The sequence below is a fragment of the Epinephelus moara genome, chromosome 23 (genome assembly GCF_006386435.1).
Source record: "Epinephelus moara isolate mb chromosome 23, YSFRI_EMoa_1.0, whole genome shotgun sequence".
Classification (NCBI taxonomy): Eukaryota; Metazoa; Chordata; class Actinopteri; order Perciformes; family Serranidae; genus Epinephelus; species Epinephelus moara.
Window position 1 is genome coordinate 8,849,659 of NC_065528.1, and position 12,823 is coordinate 8,862,481.

At 40.2% G+C, this 12,823-nt stretch overlaps 1 protein-coding gene across 7 annotated transcripts in view; it reads left to right on the plus strand.

Annotated features, from left to right (window-relative positions):
- The window catches only part of LOC126384948 (E3 ubiquitin-protein ligase TRIM21-like), a 29,107-nt gene that overhangs the window by 8,104 nt on the left and 8,180 nt on the right, over positions 1-12,823 (plus strand). The window contains exons 1-2 of one of the 7 annotated variants that reach the window (XM_050036406.1): positions 3,745-3,919; positions 9,125-11,273. The exons of 2 other annotated variants lie outside the window; for them this stretch is intronic. In XM_050036406.1, coding sequence (XP_049892363.1) covers positions 9,127-10,767 — 1,641 coding nt within the window. In that variant the 5' untranslated portion in view covers positions 3,745-3,919; positions 9,125-9,126 and the 3' untranslated portion in view covers positions 10,768-11,273. 4 more of the 7 variants (XM_050036403.1, XM_050036404.1, XM_050036409.1 and 1 more) reach the window with 4 other exon arrangements.

The window sequence follows — 12,823 nt, forward strand, 5'->3', positions numbered from 1 at the left end:
CGCCAACTGGGTGTGGCCAGGCGGATTTTGCAAGTTTAGCACACTACTCCTCTTTCCCACCTCCGTCCCTCCTACCTGCGCAAGTCGGAAAGAGGGAGGAGAGAAGGCGTGGAGTGGGTTTCACAAACATCACACCAATCAAATGAGCCCCTCTACTCACCCTTAAATGCGCCGCGTGAAGGCGTAATGAGAGTTTACTCAATTCGCCATGGCAGAAGAGAGCAGCAGCGTCAGACGGCCAAACTTCTCCCAGGAGGAAACTGATGTTTTGGTCCGGGAGGTCCAAGCTCATAGTGTCCGAATATACGGAACTGCAAGCAGACCTCCACGGGCTGATGATGCAAAGGTAGCCTGGGAGGAGGTCACCACAATTGTAAATCAATGTTGCGTTTCTCTCGTGCGCGCGCGCTCTCTCTTTCTCTCTCGCAGTCTCACTCTGTTTCTTTTCTTTTGACTTTTCTAAGATGACAGATGCTGAATATATACTCCCTATCTGATGCTGTGGCTGTTTGTGGTTGGCTGAGAGGGATGTGAACTCATTAGTTTGCAGCTGTGTTAATCAAATCAGGTTGGGTTTCCATTACGCGTGCCAAACGTGCCAAACGGTGCCAATCCCCTTTGATCTGACATCAGATGTGACGGGACAGTCGATATAGAGATACATTTATGTGCTGATTGCAGATAGTTGCATTGAATAGTGGTTTTTTGGTATTTACTGCATCGTTAATGTGCCTGATATTCTGGAAACCTGCCTGTGAGGTTTTGGTGACGTGTGCGCACTGTCCGCCGGTCAGCCAAACTTCGGCTTACACCGGCTGCGCTCCCCCTGCGCTGACAGTAGACCTGGTTTCAGCTGGCGAGCTTTTAGCGCACCTTCGGCGAAGCCTTTTGGCATGAAACTGTCAATGCGCCATGCTGGATCTGTCGACCCCTCCCCCTGCTGCGCCGCAACACCCATCTCAGCGCACCTCGGTCTGCCAAACTATCAAACTGAGCGCGCCTCGGCTTGCACTGCTCGAAACTAGCTCTGCGCGGGGTTCGCCACCCTGGGCCACCCTGCGCTGCCCCGGGAAACTAGAGCCCTTAGAGTTTAAACTAATATTGTGTATTAGTTATGGGAGTGGATGTTCTCTCTCATTATGTTTACTGTTTCAGGAATGATGTAATTCAAGTTCGGCATCTTAGTCAACCTGGTTTCAACAGCCATCTACTGTAGCAGTGTACAGTGTGTGTGTGTGTGTGTGTGTGTGTGTGTGTGTGTGTGTGTGTGTGTGTGTGTGTGTGACACTGCCCTTCAGATGATTTTTTTTCTGATGCTGGGAGCTGGCTTTGAATGCATCACAGATGGTGACATATGCCCTTTCAAATCAATTTTCAATTCCACAGTCACACATCTACAATAAAAAATGACTAATATGATGGTTAAAGCTGTTATGATACCTCTGACATGACATGGGTCTCTCAGTTCTCTCATCTCTCATTGTGTGTTTGTCTTGTGTTTTCTCTACAGTGTAGATCTGCATTTCTAACCATTAAACAGGACTATTGACTCAAATGTGACATTTCAGGTGGAAATTAGTCTTACTTTGTAATTTCAATGTGAAATGAAATCAGTTCATCTTTTGGTAAAGTCACCATAATAATTTACAAACCTGAAAGAGACAAAGGTGGGAGTAAGTCACACATGTACAAGTCTCAAGCAAGTTTCAAGTCACTGTGGTGAAAATCAAGCCAGTTGAGTCCTTTCTATAAGTTGAGTCAAGTCATTGCTCAGGTCAAGCAAGTCACAAGTCAAGTCATACTCACAAACTCAGGTACAGCTGGAACTATGAGTCTGTTATTGACCTGACAGAAAATAAATTTGCGTCGTTTTGTAATGCAAAAACATTTCATGGCTCCAGCTTCACAAATGTGAGGATTTTTTTGCTGCTTTTTTAAAAAATATTCTATAATTGGTTTTAATGTTGAGGTTTGAACTATTGGTGGACAAAACAAACATTATGAATGTGTCACTTTGGGCTCTGGGTAAGTGTGAAGCTATCTCTCACTATTTCCAGAATTTTTACAAACCAAACAATCAATCGATTAATGGAGAAAATAATCACCAGATAAACCCATAAAAAAAGAATCATTAGTTATTGGTTCAAAATGAGCTCCACCTCAACCAACTACAACAGTAAAATCTTGCTTTTACATTAATGCGTGTGTCATAATAATCTAATGAGATCATATATAGTAGCAGACTACAACAGTCACAGGGGACATTTTACAGTACTTTTACTTGTAATACTTTAAGTACATTTTATTGCTCATACTCACATACTTTTACTTAAATATCATATTAAATGCAGGACTTTGACTTAACAGAGTATTTATACAGTGTGGTATTAGTTACTTTTACGAGAGTAAAGGATCTAAATGCTTCCTCTCTTACTCCAAGCCCTGTGGTCAGGGTGAAAGACTCCACTCAATAACATACCTGCTGCAGTCAGAGAGCAGGTGAGATAATAACACACTGTTAAAATCCCCAAAGGCAAGCTGAGCAGGAATGGGAGGCCAAAAAAAAAAGTCTCTGGAGATACTACCTCATGGCACATGGATGCATGCACACACACACTCACAGATAGTGAAGTTATGTTGGGACAGCAGACAGGGACAGTCATTACAAACATACTGCCATTCCTCTGAGGAGGGCTGTGGGCAGGGGGACAGAGCTGTGGTAGCGTGAGCACGAATATCTGTGCGTCATCATATTTAAAAGCAAAACGAAACTTCTCAACATCTAGAAAAATGCAAGTATTTATGGGGTGCCATTTGTAAAGTGGCTCACACTGAAATTAACAGCAACATTTGCCACATTTAGCTTCAAACAACGCTTAAATAAGTGGTGTGAATTTTTTAAGGTCACTTTTTACCACAATATTTGAAATATGTTAAAATAATGTCACAGTTAAATCTAAATAATAAATGTTAAACTTAAATGTTAAATCTAAATCAAAATGTTAAATGTTAAATCTAAATGTTAAATCTAAATCAAAATGTTAAATGTTAAATCTAAATGTTAAATCTAAATCTAAATGTTTAATGTTAAATCTAAATGTTGAATCTAAATCTAAATGTTAAATATAAATGTCAAATATAAATATAAATGTTAAATCTACGTGTTAAATGTTACATCTAAACATGCTTGGTGAAACTAAATATTTAGCTAATATGCAAATGCACACTGTAGTGTGTACCAAAATAAAAGCCCGGGTGGTCAGACTGTGTTTATAGCATCAAATAACGAATTAAAACCAAACTAATTGGAGAAAATGAACACTCGAACATATATCAGCATGATAAGAACTACCTATCATGTTTGGAGAAATTCTATTTGACGTGTACTTTGAGTTTTAGTGTCATTTAACATTTAGATATGGATTTAACATTTAATATTTAGATTTAACATTTAATATTTAGATGTGACATTATATTTAACATATTTAATATATTGCTGTAAATGTACTAACTTTAAAAAATTCACACCACTTTTTTAAACATTGTTTGAAGCTAAATGTGGCAGAATCTTGCTGTTAATTTCAGTGTTAGCCACTTTGCAAACAGCACCCCATAAGTTTTACATGTTTTTTTTTAAATCAAGTCCTTTTTAGTCATCCATGTCAAGTCAAAGTCAAATTGAGTCTTTCATTGGTATCAGTCAAGCAAGTCTCAGGTCCTTAAATTTGCAATTCTAGTTGGACTCGTGTCCCCCACCTGTGGAAAGAGATAACCAAAGAAAAAACCAGCTGACCTGCATGAGGTGGAGCAATGCTGTGAAGAGAGGAGTGTTTCACAGTCAGTGACAGTTTCACTCTTTGTCTCTCTCAGCAAACAACTTCAGGTCAACAGTCGCCTACAGTGGAGCCTCTAAGTTCAAGTAAGTACAGCTGAGAGAAGAAGGAATACTCTCACAGGGACAACTATACCAAGAAGTCTGACATGCTGCTTTTTGTGAGGCCTCCTTCATTGGTTGTCTTCTAAGACACAGTAGGATATTTATGTCTCACTTGCTGGTATTAAAAGGTGAGCTGTAGATGGGCTGTCTACCTCTCTTGACACTCAAGTTGTCTGTTATGGGTTGACAGGTGATCTGTGGTCTCTTTCAAGACAATGCAGGCTACAATACTGAATTACTGCCTGGTTAAATGTTTTAGTACAGATGCTGAAAGCGGCTGCGCTTGCAATTATTTTTGTGTAATCTCAAAATCACAAGTTGTTTTTTAATCTCAAGATAACAAAGCTTGTTTTCTTGTTGTAAGGGGTTGATTTATGTCTTCATGAACAAAACTAAAGGCTGATTTCTCGAGATAACTATTATCGAGTATAAGTTAGGGGAGTGGATGTTCTCTCTCATTATGTTTACTGTTTCAGGAATGGTGTAATTCAAGTTCTGCATCTTAGTCAACCTGGTTTGACTACTGTAGCAATCTACAGTGTGTGTGTGTGTGTGTGTGTGTGTGTGTGTGTGTGTATGTGTGGGCAGAGAGGGGGAGGAGTTTAAAGTGTCACTCCCATTTAGAATCAGATCTGATGTCAGGAGCTGGCTTTGAACGCATCACAGATGGTGACATGTGCTCAAATTAACTTCCGATTTCACAGCCACACATTTGCAATAAAAACTATATTGAACTAATATGATGATGGATAAAGCTGTTATGATACCTCTATGAGAACATGACTTGAGTCTTGCAGTTTACAAGATCTCAAGATCACAAGATCACAAAAATGAATAACTAGTTGGATCATACTGATTTTAGCCTTTAAGACCACTGCCATAACTGTCTGGGTGGATTCATAACTGAACAACTGTCAAGATGTGTAGTTTTGTTTGCTGCAATATTAGAGCACAATCTTGTTTTCTAATGTTGTCATAAACCTTGCCATTGATGTGAGATGTAGAGAGCCCGTACACAGGATGTTTCTACTGTGCACCCATTAAATGAGGAGGAAACCCAGGAGTAACAGAAAATAATCTTCATTAGCACAAATTCAAGCAGCCAACAGCCTTGCACACACGTACAGCAGACACAGACTGAGCCCTACACTCCCCTTCAAGTGCATGGGCTCACGCCAATCTTGATCACCCTGGAGCAATTACACCCTTTAGGACACTGCAACAGGACTCTGCACTGCTGCTCACACCACAAACACATCCCCCTCAGTGCACAACATGCAATACTGCACTTAGGGTTGAAGTGGTATGAGATTTTCATGATACGATAACCGTTGCAGTTTCATGGTGTCATGGTATTATCATTATTATCAGTCAGAATGACCCTTAAAGAAATAAAAACTGAAGGGTCATATTGAGGTAAACAAATGTTTTATAACTAATTGAAACTTCAAGCCATTTTTGGTAACAGTTTCTGTGAAGACCACATCTATAATGCATTATAATGGCATTCATAGTGAATTAATGCATTTATAATGCTCTATGACTGCACCCATAAACACACCTACTGCTTCTTGATGCACTCTATTATTAGTCATAAAACATTATAGATGTGACTTATAATTGATCATAAGTGCCAAGTGTCTTATGGATGCTCTTATAAACTAAAGGCTGAGTGATGGGGCTTATGATGCATTATGAGTACCTATAGGCCTACTTGCCTATACACATCTCAACAATCAACTGTACTAATAGTATGTTATAATAGTCCATGTATCATAAGTTATCATTGTATGCGTTGAAGTGAAGTGATGCATCTATATGCTTCATCATAACGTTTCATAACCTTTCCCCGTCTGACTTCATTTTCAACCTACAATTGCTCATTATAAAATAAACTCAGCAACATACCTTGAAATATGTATTTAGTCATAAGGGCTGAGAATGTGTTACTGATTTACCGTACTTCCTCTAAATCATATAAAATAAATGAACGCTAAAAGTTATTTCTTTTACCACTACATTATATTATTATTACTGAAGGCTGCTGCTAAATTCTGCATCATGTTTTGCTCAGAACAATATTTAATAAATCAGAAGTTAAAAAACGTGTAAACTGTGTCGTTAATGCAGAGTTGCGGAGGATTAGCTGGGAAACATGGTGCCATAGCATTGTTCCAACCTCTCATTGTTCCGACCTCTCATTAGTCCGACATCCCGTTGTTCCGATATGTGCAAAATAATAACAAAAGTAGGTTACTGGTCGAGATACAAGTGTCATAGAGAGGAGAGAATGAAACACCATAACCTCCTGTTATTGACTCTGGTGTCCGGGTTGTGTGGGGAGCTTTCCGCGGTGCTGAACGGCTCCCGGCGGGTGTATTTCTGCCTTGATGGTGCGCCATGACCGGCTCTGGGTCAGCTGGGAAAGGCTTGTGTGTTTGCCATTTTCTTTTTCATTTTAACCCACACCATGATCTTTTCCTAACCCTAACGAAGTGGTTTTTGTGCCTAAACCTAACCAGACCTTAACCACAGGGCATCATGATGATTTCGGAACAACAGGACTTCGGAACAATGGGTTTAATATGGTCGGACCAATGGGCTGTCGGACCAATGGGCAGACCCCGGAAAGATCACATTTATTCACTTCACATGGAGCTACAGTTAATACTGAATTAAGTTAAATGTTTGCTGAATGTGTTTGTATCTCTTAATAAGTCATAAGAAATCAGAAATTATCTTTAGAAGGAGCAGATGTTTACCTTAAGCTACCTCCGGCCATGTTAAAGCAGGGTATCTGCAGGTTTCAGTAAGTTAAATTTAAGACTTTTTAAGACCTTTTTAATGCCACCTTGAATGGAATTTAAGACCGAAAAAACTATAAATATAAGCGATGGTTGGGGGATCCCGCTGTACTATAACCAGTGCTTAATTTGTAAAATTAGTACCAAAATTGGGACCCACGGTACGATACCAGTGAAAGTATCACGGTTCTGAATAGTATCATGATACCACAGCAAAAATGAGGCAGATGCACCTTTTGTCATTTATAAAAAGATAAATCACTTTTCTATAATACATCAATGATATTTCAATGGAATAAATTACTTACTGTCTTATTCATAGAAAAACAGCATCAATATGTGATTAACATAGGGGGGATTGAAATAAAATAAATAAATAAATAAAATAAAAATCAACCAGCCCCCCTCCTCCCCTGACAAGTAAAGAACAGTCCCTAAAGTGCGGTGAGGTTTGTGGGCCATTACCTGCCACAGAGAGAAATGTGAACGGCAGTCATGACGCCAACAAAAGAGGAAATTAGGCTACTGGACCTGAGGTCGGATTTCTCTGTCGCCGCCGGTAAGCCGTTATTTTGCGCCGCAGAGCCGCCGTAGGCTATTTGACCACCGTATTCCTGTCTGTGACCCCCGTTCAACCCACATGATTCGCCTTTCGTTTCTGCTGCTGGTTGAAATCTGGACTCGCACTGCGTGCTGAATAATTTATTTTGCTGGCACAAAACTATTTTTAGTCGCAAATGCGAGTAAAATGCTCGCACGTAGAACTCTGTGGAAAACAAATCACTGCCGACAAGTAAAAAGTCATAAATAATAACTTTCACTGCTCAAAGATACTCACGTCTGGAAAACAAACCACTACAGCAGCATATTGAGTGCCAGGTGGCCAGCGCGCGCCGTTAAGCCCTTTTCACACAGAGCGCGCAAAGCGCAGACCTCCGCCGACGAACCCATTCATTGTGTATGTGCTACCGCCAGCGCGCGCCGTTATTGGACGGCGCATGGACACTCACAGAAAAGTGCGCAAGAATAAAAAAAAGAAAAGAAATAAAGTCAGATTAAATATTCCTTCCACAACAAATTTAAGACCTTTGAGTAATGAATTTAAGACCAATTTAAAACATTTCTAATGAATTTAAGACATTTTCAGGCCTTACTTTTAGATACATGAATTTAAGACTTTTTAAGACTTTTCAAGGATCCGCGGGTACCCTGTAAAGTCAACAATATTTTAACGGCACAAGGCAAACTAATTGCTAGTGTGCTAGGTTAAAAAGGAAAAAAACTTTAACTTATATTTTGAAATCCCTTGTAAGTATGTTATATGCTTGCTAGCTAGCTAACTAACCACTATGGGCTACTTAACTGATGTTTGCTACTAGAATGAGTAATATTAGCGTACGAGCTAACTTTATACATCATATAACCATTTGTATAATTGAAGGTAGAAATCTTAAGATGAGATTGTACGTTAGCTTGTGGCTTATTGCAAACATTCCAGTCACTAACGTTAGCTTACAAAAAGCGTTGTTTGAAATGGGGAAAGCTGTTAGCTAGCTATAGCATAAAGCATACTTTATGGCAAATTTGAAGGCTGCAACAATCTCTGTGCACTACTTTCTCCAAAGTATTATGGTTTATGGGAGGCATTAATCAATTATGATGCAGCATTTGCAGAAGCACCACAGGATTTATCTGGGCTGCTTTAACTGCTTCCCCAAACAGTGTATTCTGTCTCTCAGCAGCTTTTCAATCACACACAATGAGAACCTCATCACTGGCTAGAGCCAACAAAGGCACTCTTGTATACCTGTTAACACTCCCTTCGCCCTTCCTCATGCAGGAACCTCCCTCCGAGCTGTCTATCTTGTGTAAGTAGCAGTAAATGATCTGCAAATGGCACCGGTATGAGTGCAAAATATGGCTGGCTGCACTTTTGCCCCATAACATTTACCAGGTGCTCCGCACCCGAGATGCACCCACACCCTCTCACTCTGCTCCATTTTACTACCCTCCCACAGGGGCAGTCACCCGATTGCACCTGATCTGATATTTTCAGCTTACATTTGTTGCTGCAGTTGTCATGATACTATCTATGCATGCAGGCATAGCACTCCTGATCTCTGATAACATGAGTAGTAAGAGGAAACAACTTAACAAACAACCTTTTGGTTTCTCGTAATGACAGGTTGATATTCTTGTTATCTTGAGATAAAGCTTGTTTTCTCTAAATAGAATTCAAATTGACTGCAAGCACAGCCATTCTCTGCTTCTGTACTTTAGTGATTTGCAACAGAACTACTTGTCTCAACGTGACATTTGCTGATATTTTAATATTGTCTGTTATTTAATTGTTTGTATTTCACACTTTCACTTTTGTTGTTAGACATGGCAGCAGCCAGCAGTCTCCTCTCTGAAGATCAGTTTCTGTGCTCCATCTGTCTGGATGTGTTCACTGATCCAGTCACCATACCATGTGGACACAACTTCTGCAAGACCTGCATCAAACATCACTGGAATATTAATGACCAGACTCAGTGTCCTGTATGTAAAAAACAGGTTGATAGAAGACCTGAACTGCATGTCAACACTTTTATATCTGAGATGGCTGCTCGATTCAGACAGTCAGTTAAAATAAAAGCCAGCAGCAGCTCACAGCAGCACCGAGCAGACACAGGAGAAGTTCTCTGTGACGTCTGCACTGAAACCCAGACGAAGGCCCTGAAGTCCTGCTTGGTGTGTCTGGCCTCCTACTGTGAGACTCACCTGGAGCCTCACCAGAGAGTCACAGGCCTGAAAATACATACACTGATTGATCCTGTGGAGAACCTGGAGAGCAGGATGTGTAAGAAGCATAATAGACCTCTGGAGCTGTTCTGCAAGACTGACCAGATGTGTGTGTGTCAGTTCTGCACTGAGTCAAGTCACAAGAGACATCATGTCATTTCTCTGAAAGATGAATATGAAGGAAAGAAAGCTATACTTGGAAAGATAGAGGCTAAAGTTCAGCAGATGATCCAGGAGAGACGACTGAAGATCAAGCAGTTCAAAAAGTCAGTGGAGCTCAGCAAGGAAGATGCAGAGAAACAGACAGCAGCGAGTGTGCAGGTCTTCACTGATCTGATCCAGTCTGTTGAGAGAAGTCTGGCTGATCTGATTGAGATGATTAAAGAGAGGCACAACACAACAGAGAAACAGGCAGAAGGCTTCATCAAAGAGCTTGAAGAAGAGATCTCTGAGCTGATGAAGAGAAGCTCTGAGCTGGAGCAGCTCTCACGCACTAAAGACCACCTCCTGCTTCTCCAAAGCCTCCTGTCCTTGAATCCGTTTCAACCCACCAAGGACTGGACAGAGGTCAGAGTTCACTCATCATGTGAGGGCGCTGTTAGGAGTACTGTGACTCAGCTGGAGGGGACACTCAGTAAAGAGGTTAAAAGGTTGTGTGCCAACCTTGAGGTGAAGAGGGTCCAGCAGTTTGCAGTGGATGTGACTCTTGATCATGAAACAGCAAATCACCATCTCATCCTGTCTGATGATGGGAAGCAAGTCAGTTATGGTGACGTGAAGCAGAATCTTCCAGACAACCCAAAGAGATTTTCTTTATATTCTGTCCTCGGAAAGCAGAGTTTCTCTTCAGGAAGATTTTACTATGAAGTCCAAGTCAAAGGGAAGACTGCCTGGACTTTAGGAGTGGCCAGAGAGTCTGTCAACAGAAAGGACACCTTCATCACTTTGTCCCCAACAAATGGCTACTGGACTGTATGCATGAGTAAAAGAAATCAGTATGAAGCCTGTGCTGGCCCTTCAATCCATCTCTCTCTCAAGTCAAAGCCTCAGAGGATGGGGGTGTTTGTGGATTATGCAGAGGGTCTGGTCTCCTTTTATGACATTGATGCTGCAGCTCTCATCTACTCTTTTACTGGCTGTAGGTTCACTGAGAAGCTCTACCCATATTTCAATCCATGGCATAATAGTGACGGTAAAAACTCCACTCCCTTAACTATTTGTTCCAGTTATCACAGTGATTAGACTAATCAGAGTCACTGTCATGTGAATGAGCTAAATCACCTCATGGGTGTTTGAGTTTCCTGTGTTTTTTGTGGGGTTTTCTATTTGTCTTTTTTATGTTTCTCAAAATCTGAAGTAAACACTGAATTATGTACAATGTAAATTTTAGACTGTAAAACTCTTCAGATGTACTACAGAATACCTAAAGAGAACGTTTGTCCATCAAGGGTTAGTGCACTGTTGGTTCTGCTCCACTGAGAGGCGCCAGAGAAATACTCAAGATCCTTGGTGGAGCCTGTGTAGTGTCACTGGTTTACTCTCTGAGGGTTTGGGAGCTGTAAAATCAGTCTCCAAAGAGTTTTAAATAAAAAAAAGTTTCATAATTTGCAGAAAAAATTAATTGGAGACAACTCTTCTCCTGATTTGAAATTGGAAACTCAACATTACATTTTGGGTAACTCAGTTTATTTGGAAGCACAACCAAATTCTGCACTGAATTCCCTGTGTGCCAAAATTACAATAGATATTTATAACTGAATTCCCTGTGTGCCAAAATTACAATAGATATTTATAATACACCACAACAATACAAACATTAATGAATACACATTGATGTGTTAGTTAACCAAGAAATTGTGAGATCACAAAAAGAAACTAATTCTATGAAACGTTATTCTATTTTTCTGATAATTGGCAATCCATGGCAATTATCCAAAACATTATGAAAAGTGACATTATCAGATTTAATTGTCTAGGGGGGAAGTGCCACTGTATGCCTGAAATTTAAAATTTTAAAGTTTTGAAAAGGGGCGTTGCACAATAAAAAAAAATAAAAAAAAGGTAAATATAAATGAAACAATTGCAATAAATCTTGGTCACCATTTTAGAAAAATGATGAAATAACACTTTGCCAGTTTATTATTTTATTCCGCTATTTCACAACTTACATATTCAATTTTGATTATATTTTCTATATTTGTGTGTTTTTTTTAGACCTGGGTTGAAAAAATCGATTTAATCGATTCGAATCTATTTTCCTTTAAATGGCACAATATCGATTCATTAATTAAAAAAATCGATCTTTTACATAACTATTTATTTTCCTCCGTGGACGTGTTGTACAGCCGGTAGCAGACTGCAGCTGCAGTACTATCAACCAAATAATCTCGCGAGATCAGCATTTAGCACCTGTGGTCATGGTGCGAGATCTCATGAGACAGCCGGACACTGAATGAAGACAGAGCAGCAAACAATGGTGGGAGCGCGTCCACTGAAGGCATGGGTCTACGGTGCATTTTTCTCACTCGCATTTTCCCCTAAAAATATAACGCTAATAATGTACGCATGTTTATTAAATGCACATTAGTTTCACAGAAAAGATTAAGAAATACCACTAAGCATCAGCACACTGCTAACTGTAGCCTCAGTTTGTACCTCATACCTGCTGGTAAAGTTAACTTAGCATTAGCAAGCGTGATAAAAGACAGCAGAGAGGCGACGCTGTGCAAATGAACCAAAGATTTATTATTTTTCTGTAGCAGTAAATACATGGGCCAATAACAAATTAACTAACTAACTTATGCTAAAGCTTTACAAGCTATTCAGGGCTGCCGACGATAACATGACAAACAGCAAGACTAATGTTACGGCTAACAAGCTAACGTACTGGCGCTCCTCAGACACTCAGACACACACACACACACATACCGGACAGCCTCTCAGTCCTTCCTTAGCCGCTAACGTTAGCTTATGTACAACACAGGTAGTTACCACACAGAAACTTTTACAAAGGGTCATAATCGGTGTTGTGTTACAGTAACGTAACTACTTTTATTGGGTAAAAAGTAGTGTAACGCGTTACTACTGAAAATATGGTGACAGAACGTAGTTACTTTGTCAGTTGGGCACAACGTTACTTTTCCCGGGGACAGATTTGACGGTGACACTGCCTGTCTGCCTCAGCTGCGCACTAGGCAGGAACTGTGACAGTTGCCATGTCAACAGTACAGACAGGAGCGCCAAAATCAAGAATTGTATGAGGAATATGGAAGATACACACGCCTCCTCGGGTTATTTT